Source organism: Carassius carassius, chromosome 42 (assembly GCF_963082965.1).
Source record: "Carassius carassius chromosome 42, fCarCar2.1, whole genome shotgun sequence".
In the NCBI taxonomy this organism is placed as follows: Eukaryota; Metazoa; Chordata; class Actinopteri; order Cypriniformes; family Cyprinidae; genus Carassius; species Carassius carassius.
This window is the reverse complement of record NC_081796.1, coordinates 25,903,517-25,926,080: the sequence shown is the minus strand read 5'-3', so window position 1 is coordinate 25,926,080 and position 22,564 is coordinate 25,903,517. Positions and strand designations below refer to the sequence as shown.

General features: G+C 32.4%; 1 protein-coding gene across 7 annotated transcripts in view; it reads left to right on the top strand.

Annotated features, from left to right (window-relative positions):
* Nucleotides 1-22,564, top strand: part of LOC132124435 (solute carrier family 12 member 7-like) — a 68,403-nt gene that overhangs the window by 41,672 nt on the left and 4,167 nt on the right. For 4 of the 7 annotated variants that reach the window (XM_059535428.1, XM_059535427.1, XM_059535429.1 and 1 more), the window contains exons 4-23: nt 1,534-1,680; nt 3,729-3,783; nt 4,002-4,132; nt 4,871-5,112; nt 5,936-6,147; nt 6,982-7,146; nt 8,133-8,231; nt 8,345-8,402; nt 9,828-10,002; nt 11,118-11,236; nt 11,316-11,414; nt 11,611-11,730; nt 11,801-11,905; nt 16,669-16,837; nt 17,897-18,092; nt 18,180-18,346; nt 18,422-18,553; nt 19,586-19,693; nt 19,885-20,001; nt 21,496-21,671. In XM_059535428.1, coding sequence (XP_059391411.1) covers nt 1,534-1,680; nt 3,729-3,783; nt 4,002-4,132; nt 4,871-5,112; nt 5,936-6,147; nt 6,982-7,146; nt 8,133-8,231; nt 8,345-8,402; nt 9,828-10,002; nt 11,118-11,236; nt 11,316-11,414; nt 11,611-11,730; nt 11,801-11,905; nt 16,669-16,837; nt 17,897-18,092; nt 18,180-18,346; nt 18,422-18,553; nt 19,586-19,693; nt 19,885-20,001; nt 21,496-21,671 — 2,792 coding nt within the window. The remainder of the gene's footprint in view (nt 1-1,533; nt 1,681-3,728; nt 3,784-4,001; nt 4,133-4,870; nt 5,113-5,935; nt 6,148-6,981; nt 7,147-8,132; nt 8,232-8,344; nt 8,403-9,827; nt 10,003-11,117; nt 11,237-11,315; nt 11,415-11,610; nt 11,731-11,800; nt 11,906-16,668; nt 16,838-17,896; nt 18,093-18,179; nt 18,347-18,421; nt 18,554-19,585; nt 19,694-19,884; nt 20,002-21,495; nt 21,672-22,564) is intronic. The other 3 variants (XM_059535432.1, XM_059535431.1, XM_059535433.1) reach the window with 1 other exon arrangement.

Sequence of the window (22,564 nt, the reverse complement as noted above, 5' to 3'; positions counted from 1 at the left end):
TAATTGGGGGCTCGTCCGGGATAAAAAAATTATATTCTCTTTTGGAGATTAAAAATACAGTTTTTGATGTTTCATTCCAGTTTTTCAGACCAGTGTTTTGATTTCTGAGTTAATATTGTTAATTAAAGCTAAAAAGAAGTTTTAGCCAAAATCTAAATGAAAGCTAAAAATATAAAAACAACAACTCATTCTAAATATTTTTAAAAACTTAAGTATCTCAGTGAAGCTAAAATAACACGATGCCTTGTGTATATCCAGAAACTCCATGACACCGAACAGTATTTCTTTCTCAGCCTCATTTTATTCAAATTTAATTAAATATAACGTCTACAGTCAGGCTATTGCAGATGCTTATGCAAAGACGTATTAACAAATGCAAAAAAATTTCTTTGTTTTCCATTTCGAGCCCAGCTGGCATCAGTTTTTTTGGTGAAAGTCAGTAGAAATGTTTAAGCAATGGCCAGGCGATAGCCACAAACCAGTCTCCCATCACTGAACATCTATCATACATCATGACTTGGATTTTGTAATCTTGTAATACTAAAAGCACGAGATCTAAATCTGGTTTGCATTTCATATGTTGTGGTTGATGTTTCCCTCATTTTAGTTTCTCAGATAATTAAAATATTATGTTTATGTTTTAGAGGTTATTGGGGTATGTTTAACAAGACGAGACTATTTCAGTTTTTCTACTTTCAAATTTCATATTTAATTTAATGTTATTTGCGGTTTCTTTATAATTTATTTTACGAAACATATTGAATTAATCGTCAAATTTCAAACTGAAAGTGTATTTTCTTGTAAAATGTATTTCTCATTTTCCTTCGGTTTAACTTGAAGTATTAAATTAACTAAAACTAGAACTGAAATAAAAATGAATGAAAACTAAAAACATTCATTAATTAAAAATTAAACAATTAAAAAAGTCCCAAATTTAAATGAAAATAGAACATTTAAAAATAAAAAAATAAAGCAATTCATTTTACTAAACTTTAATAGTAATATTATATAAATGATACCTAAATAACACTTTCACTACATGTACATGTTTTTAACTAAAGATCAGCTGTGAGTCCCATAATGGGGGGTCTGGTTAATAGGTTAATTTAAGTTAGATTGTATAATTTCAAAATCTGAAGCAAAAAAAAGAATGGACTGACTTTAACTAACTTTGCGAAATTATGCTACATAAAACATAAACATCAGACAGGCTGCATGAGACGCAGATTCACTTTCTGACAGCAGATGGCGCTTTTGGAACAGCAATAATAATGCCGCATTTCCTTGTTTACCGCTGTAAACAAGCAGATCTATGCTTATGAACGGTGCTTTAATATGCATTATACCAAGTCATCATGTCTGCTGTATCACGATTTGTTTAACATCTCAACTGATTTGAATCGTCACATATTTGTATCGATTTTCAACCGGCTCATGGTGCATCATTACATTTGCCTCATTATTGCATGCATGTGTGATCATTTCGAGCATGCATTTCTCATACCGCCTCTTTGGCGATGTGTTTGTGTGCAGAGTCCACAGATGGGGACGTTTATCGGGGTCTACCTGCCCTGCCTGCAGAACATCCTGGGAGTGATTCTCTTCCTGCGAATGACATGGATCGTGGGTACGGCGGGAATCCTGGAGTCCTTTATCATTGTGTCCATGTGCTGCTCGTGTGTAAGTCCAAACCGCACGAGTCTGACGAGTTTATCAGTTCAGGTGGCTGATCCTGCAGGTTAAGTTTAGCCTTCGTCTGAACTGGCACGTGTGTAATCTCCTGTGCTCAGAGGTCTTTAACACCACTGCTTATTTATAAACCACATCAGACAATGGGATCAAGCGTTTAATTCATCTCAACCTTCACTTACTAGTGTCATTATACGTTTCCGGCGATTGTGTGATAGTCAAGATTGAGTTGCTCTTTCATTCTAGCGCTCTTACAGGAAACATCACGATCTCACTGCAGCCAGTTTATGTAACATCTATCAGAAATAAATGACAGATAGACAGATGTTAATAAGTGTGGCTGAATCTCACATTTGAGAGATGTTTACTTCCTGTTTTAGGAAGGTAAATCAATATCAATGTCGACAGCCTGTTTTTCTTCCTTTATGAGACACATTATTGAGTGAAGCATTAAGTTCAATAAGAATGAAAAAAGACTGCTAGGCTTAATTGTGTTTTATCTTGAAAAGTATTACATTTTGGTCAAAGATTAAAATGTGCACCGATAAATTAACTTGAATTTAAAGGTAGATTTTTTCATGCCAATTTTTGGTTCACACATTTCAAAAAACAATATATACAATATATGCAAAATGCAGCTTTAACAGAAAGAAATAAAAAATGCAAGACTGGACTAAATTGTATCCATCAGAAATTGTTTGGAAGATAAAAAGGTTTTCTGTATGTGTTTGAAAAAAAAATACAGAAAGAGAAAATATTTCATAAGTTGAGCAAGTTTTTACAAAATATGTATTTATATCCATTTTTTGATAGTTATACTTTTTAGCCTTTCTTTTTGCTTGTTATAAATAATATATGATTAGTGAATATAAAATGTAAAGTTGATTAAAATACGTTCCCACTTTAAACCACTACAGCTGTCATACACAATCAGAATATAAATTGATACAATTATAAAAATAGCAGGCGCAGTGAAAGTTCTTTGCGTCTGTATTTGGCAGTAAAGATCACTCAATCTCCTTCATTCTGAGAGCTTTATTTCTCTCTGTAAGCCTGTTGGAGATTCCTGCTCCTTAATTGGCTTTAGTCCAGTAGCTTTTCAGAGACGCAGGGATTTAGGGTGGACGTTCAGCTCAAGGACGCTCGGACACAACGGTCAGATTGCATAACACCCAGATACAGATGATCTTTAATAGAATACACCTTCCTGGAGAAAGAAAAGGACAGCCTCATTACTCTGCTGCACATTATTAGCTGATTTTGAGTTTAATTGACCTGTTTACTTTCTTATTATGTTCCCACTCTGAATGTGAATTATTCATCATTGTGTCTTATTCAAAAAATAGTCTTTGTGCAATATCAAAATAACATAGCTGATATGAAACTCCCAATGTCAATTCTGATGTGTAATCTTATATAAAATACTTTTAAAATTTAGTCTAATAATAATAAACATTTTCTTATTTTTTAAGAAAAATGACAAGAAAAACATATAGCAATTTTTTATGAAATACAAGATATTACTATTAAATTAAATATTACATTATACTAAATATTATATTATTTTAAATTAAATCAGCATTATACTAAATATATGGTTTTTCATTAAATAATCTCTTAAAAATTATAACATTGACATTATGCTAAATATTACCCATTTTTATTATAAAAATAGTTATACAAAAAAAAATATACAAAAAAATACTATACACAAAAAACTATATATTTTTGTAAATACTAAATTATATATATATATATATATATATATATATATATATATATATATATTAAATGTTTCTTATTATTTAATAGGGTCTGTGGAAATCTTTACTAAAGTAAAATATGTAATTTTTATATCACATTACACATTAGAATTTATATCATATAGATTTTTCTTGAGTTTTTCTTTTTCAAATAAGATAAATCTTTTATTTAAAATGTTTTTTTATCTGAATTAATAGTAATTTATTAAAAATGTAGATATTTTTATGTCTAGTCTTTTATTTTTGAATTAATAAAACACTGCACATTTTTTTCAGACAATGCTGACAGCCATATCGATGAGTGCCATTGCTACGAACGGTGTTGTTCCAGGTAAGACATTTGCATATTAGATTTATTGCTCTCATTTTGCATTTAAACAGGAAATGACATCATGATCTGCATAAAACCAAGTTAAATCTCAATCACCCAGCCAGAATGAGTGATTATGATGGTTATTGTAAATACACTGCGGTCATTGCATGCGGTCATCATGTTCTCTGTCCCTTTTGTTCCTGTCCCTTTCACACTCTTCTGGTGTTGGTCTGCAGCTGGAGGCTCGTACTACATGATCTCTCGCTCTCTGGGCCCAGAGTTCGGAGGCGCTGTGGGTCTGTGTTTCTATCTGGGCACCACATTCGCTGGCGCCATGTACATCCTCGGGACTATCGAGATCTTCTTGGTGAGTGATGTGTGTGCAGATAAAGGTTACAGTCAGATTAGGACCAGAAGATCCAAAGAGCACAGATTTTACAAACCGTTAATTAGCTACGTTTTTTTCTATTTTTTTTTACACTTTTTGCCGATATAAAATTAAGCGATTTTGTGAAATTTATTTTATAAAAACTTCTATTTCACTTGCATGATAAAAATAAGTACGGGATGTATGGAAAAGTTCAGGAAAAATAAAAAAATGAATAAAAAATGTAACAATAAAAATTAAGATTACAATTAATTCATTAATAAACAAATTAAACAAATGAAAAAGCTTAAATTAAATAAATAAAAAATAGGATTAAAATTAATTAACAGATTGATTTAAATTAAAAAAATAATAAATAAATAATAAAAGCTGGTCTTAAATAGTACATTTAAAAGTTCAGTACAACAATGTAGTGATATAACAATAGAAACGAAATACTTTTGAAATAAATCCCACATATTTATTATAATATTACGTTTTTTTTTTTTTTTTTTTTAAGACAATATATAGCTGCCTTTCAAATTTTCGGGTGGGGGTCTCTCACACAAGGATGGTCATATTTGGGAGTCCAAGGGATCTAAAAGATTGAAAACTACTGCTATTGCTCTTATTTCTCCGAGATGCATTCTGTCAGATATTATATTTCCTTTATTTCTCCATGATTTCCTCTCTGTTCTGTTTTATAAAATAACTTCTTCTATCCGTGTTGTGTGACAGACGTACATCGTGCCCAGTGCTGCCATCTTTAAGGCGGAGGAGAAGGCGCAGGAGGCGGACGCTCTGCTGAATAACATGCGTGTGTACGGGACGTGCTGTCTGACGCTCATGGCTCTCGTGGTGTTCGTCGGTGTGAAGTACGTCAATAAGCTCGCGCTGGTCTTCCTGGCCTGTGTGGTGCTGTCCATCCTGGCCATCTACGCCGGGGTCATCAAAACCATCTTCGAACCTCCGGTTTTTCCGTAAGTCACACATTATTTAATTTTATTTATTTATTTATTTTTTTTAACTTTTTAACACTTTTATTTAATTTACCTAGAAATAAATAATATTTTAATTTATTTTATTTTAAAAATTAGATTTTGTTTACCTAAAAATAAGTAATATTTTTTATTTTATTTTATTTTATTTTAAGATTTTATTTCATTTACCTAAAAATAAGTAATATTTTATTTTTCATTTTATTTTTATTTGTGTACATTTTTATTTAATTTTATTTGTTTAACCCTTTTATTTCAATTACCTAAAAATAAGTCATATTTTATTTTATTTTAATTTTGTTATTTTGTTTACCTAAAAATAAGTATTTAAATTTATTTTGACACTTTTATTTCACTTACCTAAAAATAAGTAATATTTAATTTAATTAAATTTTTATATGATTTTATTATTCACTTTTATTTCATTTACCTAAAAATAAGTAATATTTTATTGTAACACTTTTTTTCACTTGCCTAAAAAAAAAAGCAAAATTTACTTTATTTTATTTTATTTCAAAAAAAGTTATTTGTTTATTTATTTATTGCACTTTGATTCAAATAAAAAGTCTCTATTGAGATCATTTTTATATTTCTTAAGCCAAATATTGCACTCTGTTACTCCAAAATGTTGGCGCCTCCTTGTAGTGTATGTTTTACAGCATCATCTATTTAAACTGAACAGAGTCTCTCTATAGACTGTATCAGCATCGGCCAGCTCTCTTTGTGTTAAGTTAAACCACAAGCATTCACAGCAGTGTTTGCATCGCAGATGAACAGATTGTAAAGGCTGGTTTGTCCTCTCCAGGGTCTGTTTGTTGGGCAACCGCACGCTGCAGAACCACGGCTTCGACAAGTGCATGAAGACAGAAATAATAGACAACGTGACCGTGACCACGAAGCTCTGGTCTCTGTTCTGTGAAGGTCCAGAGCTCAACGCCAGCTGCAATGAATACTTCAGCCTCAATAACGTCACAGAGATCCAAGGTATTCCCGGCCTCACCAGCGGACTCATATCAGGTGAGAAACATTTCATTACATACTTTATTATATGAACATGATCTTCAATAACCTTTGACATAAGTCACGTATGGAAGAGGAATCTGTTGCACATGTTGTTTTGTTTTAATATTATTATTATTTCATATTATTGTATTATTTGAATATTATTATTTTATTATTATTAGTAGTAGTATTATTATCACAGATTTCATATTGCTATGTTTTTGTTGTGTTTTTTTTTTTCACTTTTTAAGATTATCATTATTCCTATTAAAATCTGGAAATTGTTTACTTTTGATTATTTTTAGATGTAAATTTAATACAATTATAATAATAATAATAATAATAATAAAGATTTTCATAGTGCAGCATCTTATTCGACAAAATTCTTTTTGTAAATTAATTATTAATTGTTATAATAATTTGATTACATTAAAAAAATACATTGATAATGTTGTTTTTCATTAATTTCATTAGACACCATTTTTAATGATAAATTTGATAATGCATTTTTGTGATAAATCGTATGATGTGGAAAAAACTATATTGTGAAAATATTTTGTCCAAATTTTGTCATTTTTCTGAATACATCTAATACATTTCCATGAATGTAATTCCCAATTTTTTTATTTTTTTCCAAAAATTCCTGAAATATTCCAAAAAAATCCTGGAAAGTTGCCAAAATTTCTGGAATATTTCCCAAATTTACTGGAAATGCTCCACCTTTCTGCAACCCTATTTCAGACTGATGTGAAGTTGATTAATTATTGTTTCTCAAACACAGAGACTGTTGAAACGCAAGCGTATCTCACTGTAATGAGTGCATCTGGATCTGTTCTTTGACTTGCACAGAGAACATGTGGGGAAGCTACGGTCCTGCTGGGATGCTGGTGGAGAAAGCCGTGCCCTCGGTGCCGGCGAGCGACGCGTCTCAGGACATATACATGCCGTACGTCGCCAATGACATCGCCACCTTCTTCACTCTGCTGGTGGGAATCTACTTCCCCTCCGTCACGGGTACATCACATCCATCACTCTCACTCTCGCCTCCTCACAGTTCACAGATATCTGGTGCTGACCTGTCTTCTCTAGTGCTCTCAGATTCATGATGAGCTCAGCAGGACGCGTGTGAACCCTGCAAACACAGCGGTAGTGTTTCAGGACATGACCTTAGTGTGACAACACGGACTGAGCTTTTAGAAGAGACCTGCTTGTTTGACTTGAGCTTCAGAGCTGAGGATGTAATCAATAGATTCCTCAATATTTATTTTGTTTCCAGAGGAACATTTTAATTAAACTGTTGTTTGAGTTGTGACCCTTAAGTGTCTAAAGTGTCCATTTTTCAACACTTTTTTCATCCAAAAAGCTGAATAAATAAGCTTTCCATAGATGTATGTTTTTTTAGGAGAACAATATTCGGCTGAGATACGACTATTTAAAAATCTGGAATCTGAGGGAGCAGAAAATTCTAAATATTGAGAAAATCATCTTTAAAGATGTTCAAATTTAGTTTTTAGCAATGCATATTGCTAATCAAAAATTACGTTTTGATATATTTACAGTGGGAAATTTACAAAATATCTTCATGGAACTTGATCTTTATTTAATATCCTATTAATTTTTGGCATAAAAGAAAAATCTATAATTTTGACCCATACAATGTATTTTTGGCTATTGCTACAAATATCCCCCAGAGACTCGAGACTGCTCTTGTGCTCCAGAGACACAACTGAGAAGTGTTTTTTTATAATTTCCAAGCTTCATCTTATTTCAGTTAGTCATTAAAGTTGAGGTTTTTCATTTAACATTTATATATTAGTTCAGCTATTAATAGCTTCGGTGTTATTTTACAGCAAATCAAACTGAATCGTGAATGTTTGTAATGTATCACTCAGCTTAGTTTTTCAGTTCTTCAGATTTGTTCTCCTCTGAATGCTGATGATTGTATTTCTGCTTCTTAAACACACTCTCATGTAGTTCCTGGGTCCTTCTCTTCTGTGCAGGTATCATGGCTGGATCGAACAGATCCGGGGATCTGAGAGATGCTCAGAGGTCTATTCCCATCGGCACCATCCTGGCCATCGCCACCACCTCCATCATCTGTATCCTCCATCTACACCGGCCTGACTCCTTATATAATCTAAAGCATCAGTGTTGTGTCTGTCCAGTAGAGATGCTGTTAGTCTTCTCTGGTTTTCTTAATGGTGTAACTCAGATCTGTCCTGCGTGGTGGTGTTCGGAGCCTGCATCGAGGGTGTGCTACTCCGAGACAAGTGAGCGCTTTTCATTATCCACTCATAACATCCACATTTTACTGGATAAACACACAGGGAATCTACTTTAAACAACAGATGATTTCTGTGCGAAGCCTGTTTGTGAGCAGCTCTTTATACTGTATGCAATATCTCAAAGTAACAGTAAAATATCCCAAAACCTAGTGTGCTGCCTACCTAGACAGCATTTAGTTGTTCAGAAGATGCACAGATATACACTGTATAAAAAAATGTTAGTTAAAATAAAAGGTTATTAGAGTGAATTTTGAAAGACAATAATATTTACAATAGTTTTTCTACCTCAAAATTTAATGTTTAATGTGCTGTTTCCTTGCAGTTATTTGTGAAATTTACTACCATTTTTGTTGTTGCTGTTGTTGTTTTTTTTTACAGTGAAAAAAACCCTGAAATATTATTATACTTCATTCAATACTACTAGGTGTCAGTATAAAGTGGTTTGAGTTAGAAATATTTTTGTTCACCTATGTTTTATTTCAGCTGTATGTCATTTAAGAAAATTGATTTACAGTAACAGTAACATTACTGTTTTTATGTATTATTCATTTGTTTTGTTTTTTCATTTACTATTTATGTTTTCTTTCAGCTTTATTTCAATTAGCAATGAATTTGTAATAGTTTTAATTTGGCTTTATGTAACAATAACACTCTTTGCTATTGAATTTTGAATTGGCGATAGATTCATTTTACAAAATGTATTAAAAAATTCTAAATACTAATGCTTCTTCAGTTATGTTACTATTATAAAATCATATTTGTGATATTTGTGAAATTTACAGGCAGTTTCTGAGTAAAAATAGTTTCAAAGCCATTTTTCATTATATTATGGGCAGCAAATATGCTTCCAAGATTCATAATTTGTAACGAATTTTAATACGGTATCCCATCCTGGATCCCAGAATGCATTGCAACAAGCTGTGTTGAGGGAAAAAAAATCATAAAATATTGTAATATTTTATTCAATATTGGAAGGTATTAATATAAAGTGGTTTACCGTATTTTTCGGACTATAAGTCGCACCTGAGTATACGTCGCATCAGTCCAAAAATACGTCATGATGAGGAAAAAAACATATATAAGTCGCACTGGACTATAAGTCGTATTTATTTAGAGCCAAGAACCAAGATAAAACATTACCGTCTCCAGCCGCGAGAGGGCGCTCTATGTCTTCAGTGTAGACTACTACAGCACCCTCTAGCTGCTGTAGACGGTAATGTTTTCTATTGGTTAATTTCTCTTGGTTCATTTCTCTCGGTTCATGTCAAATTAATTTTGATAAATAAGTCTCACCTGACTATAAGTCGCAGGACCAGCCAGACTATGAAAAAAAGTGCGACTTATAGTCCGGAAAATACGGTAATTTAGAAATACCTGTGTTTACCTATTCTATTTGTGGTTGTTCATTAGGTTTGGAGACTCTGTTAAAGGGAATTTGGTGATTGGCACGTTGTCCTGGCCCTCTCCCTGGGTGATCGTGTTTGGCTCGTTCTTCTCCTGCTGTGGGGCGGGGCTTCAGAGTCTCACCGGCGCCCCCCGGCTGCTGCAGGCCATCGCGCGGGACGGCATTGTGCCCTTCCTCCAGGTACGAATGCATCAGATATGCCTGATATCTCACGATATCATATATCTATAATATATGATATTTTGAATTTGCTTTGAATAGCTATTTTTTTTTTAGGATTTTTTTATTTTAGCTTTAGTCATTTTGTTATGTGCTTATGCCAGTTATGTCAGTTTTATTCATTTTTGTTTTTAAGCTTTATTTTTATTTAAGTTTTAGTAATTTTAGTACTTCATATTAAACATATTTTATATCAGTTAGTCATTTAAGTTGAAGTTTTTCAACTGATGTGACTGGAAAATGCATAAAAAAATACATGGAGTTTGTGTGTCACCTGGTGGCTGTTTTTGGTATAACGCCTAAATAAAATCTAAAACATTTTTAAAAATAGCAGATTCAAATTTGGAATATAACTTATTTAGACATGTGGCTTTAATTTTATATCAATTTTAGAGTTAAACATATTCTGTAAATTATTTATTTTTATATTTTTTATAAAATAAAAACTTTATTGTACAGTACATTTTCTTGACAGTACAGTAAACTTAAATTTCTAAAACTTTTTTATACTTCCATTTTTTTTAAACGATCACATCAATAATCAATAACCTACTGCCTGTCTTCTTTAAAAAGAGATCTACCTTAGGTCTGTATTTCAAAGCGTTCATGAATTAAAACATTTTAAGTTCGGATTGTCCAAAAAGGGGGGTGAAGAGCAGTTAAGGGGTTAATAGGTTTAGATTTTACTATTGATATAACATTTATAAAATAATGTAATCGTTGTGGTTTTGTTTAACTATATTAACACTTTTTTTACTGATGAAACAGAGAAATGTGCATTTTATTTAAAAAAATACACATTTTATTAGTTTTAGTTGTTTATAAATTGTTTGGGAATATGGGAATTAAAATGGTATTTCCTTCAAGTGGTGTAAGAAGCTTTTAGAGTATTTGATGTTAGTTAATGACAGTGCTGGTTAATACCAGATTACTTTGGTTTATTATAGTAGCAATAACTTTTACTATGTTTTGTTGTGTTCAGGATCCCAGACGTTTCATTAGAGGTCTTTTAAATCATGAAGATGTCTCAGTGTCATGAGCATCCAGTGTAACTGTGTGATCTGCTGGTCTCTCAGGTGTTTGGTCATGGGAAAGCCAACGGAGAGCCGACCTGGGCTCTTCTTCTGACGGCTGTGATCTGTGAGAGCGGGATCCTCATCGCTTCTCTGGACGCCGTGGCTCCGATCCTGTCCATGTGAGCTCACGTCTGAGCGTTTCTCCTTCAGTGTGTGACAGACTGTGTGTGTGTTTGACTGTGTGTTGTGTCTCCTCAGGTTCTTCCTCATGTGTTATCTGTTCGTGAATCTGGCCTGTGCTCTGCAGACGCTGCTGAGGACGCCCAACTGGAGACCAAGATTCAGATACTATCACTGGTGAGAGACACTGGGGTCTTCATTAAAACAGTATCTTAATTGTTTTTATATTAAAACACACATTTTTTTATGTATTTGGTGACTGTAGATGTATAGAAATGTCTCTGTTTGCTCTGTTTAATCTTATAGCTATATAGTGTTTTTTTTCTTTCTTTTGTATTAAGTTAAAATAGTCTCTACTGTTCTCCTTCATCAGGGCTCTGTCGTTTCTCGGCATGAGTTTGTGTCTGGCTCTGATGTTCATTTCCTCCTGGTACTACGCTCTGGTGGCGATGCTCATCGCTGGATGCATCTACAAATACATCGAGTACCGCGGGTAAGAGCTGATTACAGCTTCATCTGACTGAGTGACTGTCTATAAACTCAGTTTTTCTATCTGTGTTCAGAGCGGAGAAGGAGTGGGGCGATGGGATCCGCGGTCTGTCGCTCAACGCGGCGCGATACGCTCTGATTCGATTGGAGGAGGCACCGCCACACACCAAAAACTGGAGGTGAGGGGCATAAAATACACAAACCAATAAATACATTAGAAAATAAACACCTGGACTGTATGTACAAAAGTTTGGGATCAGTAAGATTTCTATTTGAAAGAAATTAATGCTTTTATTCAGCAAGGATGCATTCAATTGATCCGAAGTGACAGTGAAGATATTTATGTTACAAAAACATTTCTATTTCAAATAAATGCTGTTCTTTTGAACTTTTTTATTCATTTAATCCTGAAAAATAAAATGTATCACAGTTGTGCTGCTTCATATTCCTGTAGAAACTGTGTTCAACATTGATAATAATCAGAAATGTTTCTCGAGCAGTAAATCATCATATTTTCATGATTTCTGAAGATCATGTGACACTGAAGACTGGAGTAATGATGCTGAAAATACAGATTTGATCACAGAAATAAATTACACTTTAACAGAGATTCACACAGAAACAAGTTATTTTAAATTGCAATAATATTTAAACATTTTACTGTAATTTTGATCAAATAAATGCAGCCTTGGTGAGCAGAAGAGATATTCAAAACATTATAAAAAAATCTTACTTATTTTTGAAGTTAAATTTAAAATATGAAAATTATTGTTTTTATTATAAATGTTATTTTTATATATAAAAAAATATTATATAAAATGTATTAGATGTAGTTGTGTTTTGGAAAATTCTGTGAATGTTAAATAAAATTGTATAAAAAAATACTTTTCATTTTTCAAAACAATCTTAATGATACAAACTAGTATAAACAAACGATAAAATAACCAAACATAAACATAAACATAAACAAAACAATAAAGTCAGTTAAAAGCCAACTTATAGAATAAAGTCTAGTACAGTAAAATATCTCAGTCAACACATTTCTATTCTGTCTCTCATCTGATGTGTAATCCAGAGACAATCAGTGTTGGCTCTTTCTAATCTCTCATGGCATAAATAACCTGCCTACAATGAGCTGCGATGAAACTTCACTCGTCTTTCAGGAATGAGGTTCAATCTGTTCATTTCTCTAATCCACGCCAGCAGAAACTGAGCTGGTTTAGTTCTGTGACATCTGTGTGCATCTGGACCATCTCCACTGAAGGCCTTCGCTGTTTTTCTGATCTCTCTTCACCAGAGGTGGAAAGAGTACAAAAATATTCTACTCAAGTAAAAGTACCATTACATTAATGAAATTTTACTTAAGTACAAGTAAAAGTACCAGTCTAAAAAATCCACTCAAGTAAAAGTAAAAAGTAGCTCATTTAAAATTTACTCAGAGTAAAAATTACTTAGTTACATTTTAACCAGTGGGAGGGAGTCAAAAATGGGACAGGCCAAGGTTGTCAAACTCAGTTCCTGGAGGGCCACAGTCCTGCACAGTTTAGATTTAACCCTAATTAAACACACCTGATCCAGCTAATCTAATCATTTAGGTTTATTTGAAAACTACATGATATGTGTGCTGGAGCAGGGTTAGGGCTATGGCCCTCCAGGAACTGAGTTTGACACCCCTGGGATAGGTCTATTAATCTCAAACTAGTTGTTTTTAATTAAAGGAATCAGTTATTTAGAATAATAAAACATTTGGGCTGTTATCTGGCAAATCAGTATCAACAAACTCATCTTTTCAATACAGAGGAAATGCAGAAGATTCATCGGACGTGGCATTTAGATGTATTACACTGTTTAGTGCAGGACAAGAATGCATTTAACCTGCAGTTACAAATGCATGAATAATGTCTTGATATGCCAGACATAAAATGTTGAATACTCATTTGAAATTATAAAAACTTAATTATAAAAAAAAAAAAATCAAAAGATACTTTAAATGTGAAATTAAAATGGCCAGTATGTGTCAGCAAGTCACTGTTAATAAGTGAGTCATTGCGATTGAACCAAATCATTTAAACAGTTGATTCATTCAGAAACGAAACACTGTCATGTTGCTCAGAGATGCAAAATTTTGCTTTGGTGGCTGTGTTTGGAATACATTTTTGTTGTAGAAATAGAGCAAAAACAATGGCAATATGGTGTCTAAAACGCAAGTCTCTTAGTTTACTGTCCTGTTGTAAAAAAAATATATATATATATATATATATATATATATATATATATATCAGTGGCGGCTGCTGGTCTTTCAAAGAGGGGAAGCTCATTTTCGGCCTACATTATAACCCTCTGATGGTCTTCATTTGTAATGACACTCGGGGTCTTTTTGACCCCAGACAATAACATTTTATTTTGTAATAGTAAAATATTTAAATTTTTTACAAATATAATTTTACTCTGTTCATTTATGTTTTTACTAAACTTTGTACAGTTTTTGGAGGATTTAAATCTTTTACATTTCTATAAATAAATAAATATTTATTTAAATAGGCTTTTTTTTTTTTACAAAAAAAGAAAAAAGCATTTCAGGTAAAATTCACTTCATAAAAGACCCAGATTTCTAACTTTCATACATGGGGATACCATGGATAATTTTATAAGGTTTAATGTAAGATTTTTGCCAATTTTTGGGGAAATTCAGTTTAAAAATTGTAATAAATCACTTTAACCACTAGATGGCTATAGTGTGTGTGTGTGTGTGTGTGTGTGTGCGCGCGCGCACATTTTCAATCTGTCTTAGTTACCAATTTAATTTTGTGGTGGTTCTGCATTTTACAAATATCAAGAAATGTTGCCGCAGTTTGTCTTTCGAATACACTTGAGAAATCCGCGATCATGGGACTGAGCGTGAAACAGCTTCACCGACTTCTTATGGTGCAGACCGCTGTCAGTCAAAAGGAGATCGACAGATCCTCCAATCATCACGCGGAAGCCCAGTCTTCATTCACCTCCAGAGACGCTGAGCGTCCGTGGGCGGGACATAATCGCAGCATTTATCCAATGACCGTCTAGCTTCGGAGCACTGAAAAAAACTGTTCAAAGCAGCCCCATCGAAGTCAATGGACGCTCGGCTTCAACAGGGAAATGCACTGTGACGCTACGGGAATGTATGAGAAGAAAATCGAGTCAGCCGACATGTAGCTGATTAACACAATACATAATACACAATAGTACATATTTGACCGTTGGGTTTTTTTTTTTTACATTAGAGGGGAAGCTGAGCTTCCCTTGCAGTCTTAAAGAAATCCCCACTGATCTATATATATATATATATATATATATATATATATATATATATATATGTGTGTGTGTGTGTGTGTGTGATTATGATTTTTAGAGGAAAAGACAGCATTCTTTGTGTGATTTTGATTCTAAATGATTTTGATTGATTTCATTCTAAATGCATTTCAACAGACTGAATCACACAGTGAAAGAACACTCTAAATGCGCGCGTACATCATTAAAACAACAATTATGATATTATCGCAGACAATATATATCGCACACTCCGCACCAGTCTTTTTGGCTAATTTGTGCAAAACCTCTTGCTAAAATGTCAGAGCATCATTTTAACCACCAATGCAATGACGCAATTATTTAGCTCACCTCTATATGCTTACGTGGGGTTGATGTCTTGTCGAGATTTTATAAACTGCTAGTTTGGTCTCCCTAGGCAAGCACAGCATACACAGCATAATAGAGCATGTCTGCACCACTAACGCCTGTTTTGTCCGTCTGCATCTTTCTTGTGATTTTAGCGCCAGTTTGCCCTCCTGCCCATTATTTACTGACTTTTTTTTTTACTCAGTAATTAATGTGTTTTAAAATGTAGCGAAGTACAATACTTTAAACAAAATATACTTAAGTAAAAGTAAAATTACAGATTAAAAAAAATACTTAAAAAAGTAGAAGTACACAAAAAAGCTACTCAATTACAGTAACGCGAGTAAATGTAATTCGTTACTTTCCACCTCTGCTCTTCACTCAGTATTAAGGTTTCTTTGATTGATATGATGATGATCTGTCCATCAGACTCATGCCAGGGTTATCATAGTTCGCTGAAAATAAAATCATAAATAAATAAATACATTTTTGTTACTTTAATTAAATAAATATTTGAAAAACTAATTTAAAACTTTAAAAAATATATATATTTAATATAGCTGCCAAAACAACATTTCTTATAATTTAAATTAACTTAAAATACTAAAATAACTAAAACTAAAAATGAAATAAAAAATTAATAAAAGGTACAAAAAAGGTTTAAAAAAATACTAAAACTCTGAAAAATATCAAATGTAAAAATAAATAAAAATATGCACGTGTGTGTGTGTGTGTGTGTGTGTGTGTGTGTGTGTGTGTGTGTGTGTGTGTGTGTGTGTGTGTGTGTGTGTGTGTGTGTGATGGAACTGAATAAAGGTAAGAAAAAAAAATATTCAAAATATTAATAAAAAACCCTAATAGTATCTCAATGATACTAAAGTAACATGTCGTGAAATAATTTCTCAGCTGCACTAGAATAACCCCAATCGAAATTAATTTGAGTGGATTGTATTGATACTCTTTTGAATAAAGAGTAAATCGTTAATGGTAATGGCAGATCCTCTGAGCTTTTAACATCATTCACCTGAAAGCATCGCACCTCTGACAGTCGTTCTTAATCTTTTAATCCTGAGCCACAAAAACCTCCAGAACCGACAATCTTTTACCGTTTAATAATACAGTTGTTCTTGTAAATACCTGTAACTAAAGTTATTCACTAATACATTACACATACTATTCAAAGTTACACTTTTGAAGAGTATAAAGCATTAAAACACATATGCATGCATGCATTCATGACTAGTTAAGTATGAATCGTATTAAATGATATCTTTAATGTTTCCTCTAGACCTCAGCTGCTGGTGCTGCTCAATCTGGACTCTGAGCTGTCTGTGAAACATCCTCGTCTCCTGTCCTTCACCACGCAGCTGAAAGCAGGTAAAGGTCTGACCATCGTGGGCTCGGTGCTGGAGGGAACCTTCCTCAGAAGAGAGAGCGACGCCAAGAGAGCAGAACAGGTGACGCAGACAAATACAGGCCTTCTGCTTCGTGAAAACTTCATCTTTTAGGGGAAAAATGACAGAAGCTTCACTCTAGGAGAGCAGATATTGGAACAGCAATTATTCAGTAAAAAGATTATTAACTAAAAATTATTTAATGGAAAATATCCCTGATTTATTTTTTATTTAAAAAAAAAATAATAATTAGGTTGTGGGTATAGAAGAAATTTAACATTTTAGAACTCAAATATAAATAAAAATTAGTAATTTACAAAGACACAATTATAGGAATTTAAAATGATTATGATCTACTTATTATAATAATTATTAATTGTTGCTACATACTATTTTTACTATTATTATTATTGTTGTTTAATAATTTATTCAATCCTTTATTTTCTTCATATAATTTATATAATTTTAAAGTAAGTTTATCTTCTCTTTAATACTAGTATAACTGATTGTTTTTGTGAAGGTATTTCCACTAGAGGGGAAAAAACAATCCTCTTATTGACTGATCACACTTTTCATAAATTTATTATGCATTTATTTATATTTTCTAAGTAGAGAAATTCTGGTTGATTTAATTTTTCTGCACTCTTAAAAACGAGAAAAAATTAGTTTTAAATTTCTTAACAATAATAAGAGTTTAAAGTTATTATCTATGTAATTTTTATAATTTAATTTTTTTCATATTAATGAATTATCATATTGGTTTTTTTTTGTTATTAATATATAATATTTTTATATTGTATCATTTGTAACACTTTTAAATTATTTATGTAATATATGTTTTTTTAATCTTATCAACCCTTTAATTTTTTTTTCTAAAAAAATCATTTAAAAAAATATAGATTATACATTTATTTATTCATTTATTTTAAATTCTGTCCATTTTAACTTTAAAATGTGAAGGCAGTTTCTGTCCTCAGATAAAGTCAAACTGAGCTCTTACTGACACCTAGCGGCCACAGAGAGAACTGACCATCCCAAACTCCACTTCATGAAGTTCTAATGTTACAAAAATAGCAGATATGAGGCATTGTGTTCACGTAAAGATTGTATGTACCCCTGCAGAGCATCAAATCAGCCATGGCAGCAGAGAAGACGAAGGGTTTCTGTCATGTGGTGGTGTCCTCAAACCTGCACGACGGCTTCTCTCACCTCATCCAGTCAGCAGGACTCGGAGGAATGAAGCACAACTCTGTTCTGATGGCTTGGCCCGCAAACTGGAGACAATCCAACGACCCACAGTCCTGGAGGAACTTCATAGGTTTGAGTCTGACTCTGTATCCGAACCGTGACTCATCTGAAGAGAAAGATACCCTGATAGACGTCTGTGCAATCTGTTCCTCCACAGAAACGGTCCGAGAGACCACTGCAGCCCATCAGGCCCTGCTGGTGGCCAAGAACGTGGACAGCTTCCCTCACCAGGAGCGTCTCGCGGAGGGAACCATCGACGTGTGGTGGATCGTTCACGACGGAGGCTTGTTGATGCTCCTGCCGTTCTTACTGCAGCAGCACAAGGTTAGGCTCTTTAACTCACTTCTCTTCACCAGGTCAGAGGAACCTTCCTAACGTGTGTGTTCATGATCTCCTCAGGTCTGGAGGAAGTGTAAGATGCGCATCTTCACCGTGGCTCAGCTGGACGACAACAGCATCCAGATGAAGAAAGACCTGCAGATGTTCCTCTATCATCTCCGGCTCAATGCTGAGGTGGAGGTCGTGGAGATGGTGAGGAGATGCTGCTGACATAAGGATCTGAAGCTGCTTTCGTTGTGCAGGATTTTTGTTTTGTGTGTGTGTGTGTGTGTGTGTGTGTGTGTGTGTGTGTGTGTGCGTGCGTGCGTGTGTGTGTGTGTGTGTCTTTTATTGTGATTGTTGTGTTTGTGATTTGAATAAATAGCCTGCAAAATATTTATTATATTATATTATATTATATTATATTATATTATATTATATTATATTATATTATATTATATTATATTATATTATATTATATTATATTATATTATATTATATTACAAGTGTTTTCATTACATTACATTTAAATTATAAATTATTGCTAAATACTGAAATCTTCTATTTGTTTTTCTTTTTTTCATTTTGTTATATTTTAATATATTATTTATTATTGCTACATTATATTGAGTTGTCTTATTATTATTTATTTATTTAATATTTTAATATGTTTTATGCTACATCCTACATAATGCTATATTATTATTATTATTATTATTATTATTATTATTACTGCTGGGTTATTTTTTTGTTTATTGTGATTGAGATCTGAACTTTAATTTGAGAAACATGATGCAAAAAATATATTATTTTATATTATTATATTATATATTCTTGTATTACATTATTTTAATAATATGTTTAAAATTATATTACTTAAAAATGCTATCGTACCATATTGTGATTACTTAAAAGTTTAGTTTTTTTAAACACTAAATAATATTATTATATTAGTAGTAGTAGTGGTGGTGGTAGAATTTATTTATTTAATATTATTTATTATTTAATATTAATATTTACATTTTGTGCTATTATTATGTATTATTGCTTCATATTTATATTTATTATTATTATTAACGTTGCATATTTTTTTATATATTTTTTTTAATCATATTTTTACTATGCAATATAAAAAATCTATTATTTTATTATGCAATAGTAGTCCTTTAATATCTTTTTGATTGTCTGTGTGTGGCTGCTCAGTGTTGATGTGTTGAGGGTTTCTCTGTGTTTGTGTGCCTCCAGCACGACAGTGACATCTCAGCGTTCACCTACGAGAAGACTCTGGTGATGGAGCAGCGCTCTCAGATGCTGAAGCAGATGCATCTGTCGAGGACGGAGCGCGAGCGAGAGGTGAAGCTTCATGACTCTCTCTGTGCTGGAGGAGTATACAGTGTCCATATCCTCATGAATGCATATCTCGCAGTGATGCATTAATGCTGAACTAGCATCTGAATAGCTGTGTTAATAATGTTGTTCTGGCGGCGCTGTGTGACTTGTGGTCCTCTTTCGTTTCTGCTGCGATCGGGAAACACGTGTCTCAGATTCAAAGCATCACAGATGAGTCGCGTAGCTCCATTCGGAGGAAGAAGCAGAGCGGCGCTCATGGCTCGGCCGTCAATAACCAGAACGCCAGTCTAGATGACGATAAACAAGACGAGGTAGTAAACTCAGAGACCTAGAGCCAGAAGACGAGTAGATCCTCGCTCACGTGCTTTATGCTGATTTATGTGTCCATACATTAGTGTTAGCTCCTCCCTTCAGAACCGCTTCCCATCATGCATGTGTCCGTGATGTCATCATGTCATGACCACCATCTTTCAACATCTTTGACCTCTTTCCTTTCATTCCCTCATGTTTCTCTAAATTTAGTTTTAACTGTAAATAATCATAAATAATGAATACTTTATTTGCCATATTTTATTTATCAATTTTATTTTAGATTTATTTTTATTTTTGTATTTTATTTTCATCCCATCATGTTTCTAAATAAATAAATAAATGGTTTAAACTAATTATTTATTTATTTTAATAATTTTTTAATTAAAAATGTTTCAAATGTCCTCAAATGTTTCTCTATATTTAGTTAAAAAAAAAACTTTTATTTTATTTTTATTTTTTCTCTTTCTATTCCCTCATGTTTCTCTGAATTTAGTTTTAACTGTAAATAATAATAAATAAGGAATACTTTATTTGCCATTATTATTTATTTATTTTAGATTTATTTATTTATTTATTTTATTTGTATTCCATAATTTTTCTAAATAAATACATAAATATATATTTTTATTATTTTTATTATTTTAGATTTATTTAATTTTTTCATTCCATCATGTTTCTAAAGAAATATATAAATGATAAAAAAGATTTTAAAATATTATTATTATTATTATTAAATTTTTTAATTTTAGATTTATTTAATTTTTTTTTTCATTCCATCATGTTTCTTAAGAAATATATAAAAGATAAAATTAATTAATTTATATTAATGTGTTATTTTTTTCTCATATGTTTCTCTATATTTAGTTAAAATAATATACCTATTCTTTTTTTTCTCCTTTTATTGCCTCATGTTTCTTTTTATTTATTTATAAATAATAAATAATAATTTTTATTTATTTTATATTTATTCCTATTTTTCCTTTCATTCCATCATGATTCTAAATGAATATGTAAATAAGCAAATACTTTATTTATTTTAATATTTATTTTAATATTGTTTCTCCTCACATTCCCTCGTGTTTCTCTATTTAGTTTTTTAATAAATAAATAAACTATTATATATTTTTATATTTTTCATTTCCTCGTGTTTCAGTTTTTATTATTATATAGTATTTATTTATGTATCTGTCTATTTTTATTTATTTATAGCAATTCTTACACTACTTGTTCTGTATGAATGGTTTATATTGCATGTCATCATATTACAGACTAATATAGATGCATGTATGCAGTTTGCATAGCAGACAAACTAAAACATTAATGTGACATACTCTGCTTAAATACATAAATTATATTAAATTACATTAATATATCATTGTAAACATTATTACACTACTTTTAAAGGTCTTTTGTGCTCTTAAATGTATCTAAAAGACACATTTAAGAAGCAGTATGTTGTTCTGAATTTAATGTGTGATCATGATAACGCACAGGCTCAGCTGATCCACGACAGAAACACGGCGTCTCACGCGGCTCTGAACGACAAGAGCGACGCCACGCCGGAGCGAGTCCACATGACCTGGACCAAAGACAAGTTCTGCACCGAGCGAACACGCACTCGAGAGCCCAACGCGAGCAAAGCTGTACGAGATCTGTTCAACATGAAGCCGTAAGTCTCTGAGTGTTTGGTGCTTCTAACACTCACATGTTCAGACCCGAGGCCAGAGCTGCTGCTGTTTCAGGACACAGTCTGCACGGTTTGAGCTGATCTGATGTGTGTGTGTGTGTGTCCTCAGCGTGTCATCATGTGTAACACACACACGTCCAGTCCAACACGTGTCTCTTCATAGAGTCATATCTGACCAGGAGATTTACTGACATGTTTCTGGTCTTTATAAGTGACCCTGGAGCACAAAACCAGTCATAAGAGTCAGTCAGATTTATACATCATCTGAAAGTTGAATAAATTAGCTTTACCATTGATGTAAGGTTTGTTAGGATCGGACAATATTTGGCCGAGATGCAACTATTTTAAGATCTGGAATCTGAGGATGCAAAAAAAAAAAAAACATTTTTAAAGTTGTCCAAATTAAGTTTTTATCAATGCATGTTACTAAACAAAAATTACGCTTTGATATATTTACAGTAGGAAACGTAAAAAATATCTTCATGGAATATGATCTTTACTTAATATCCTAACGATTTTTGGCATAAAAGAAAAATCTATAATTTTGACCCATACATTGTTTTTTTGGCTAAATATCCCCCAGAGACTCAAGACTGCTTTTGTGCTCCAGAGACACATGTAATATAAATAGCAATGTTCCTCTCAGTGATGAAACTAATGATTTAACAGTGGAACCTCACAAGAATATGTGTCATGATTCAGTTCAGAAGATGAAAGTGTTTTGATTTGTTGCATAGAGAAAAGAATATGACATTGTGACATTATTTGCATGACATTTAAGCACGTTTCCTTTCTAAAATCTCATAATTGTAACACATACAAGGTAATTTATTATTTATATCCTTTAGATTGGATTTATGCATAAATATACTTTT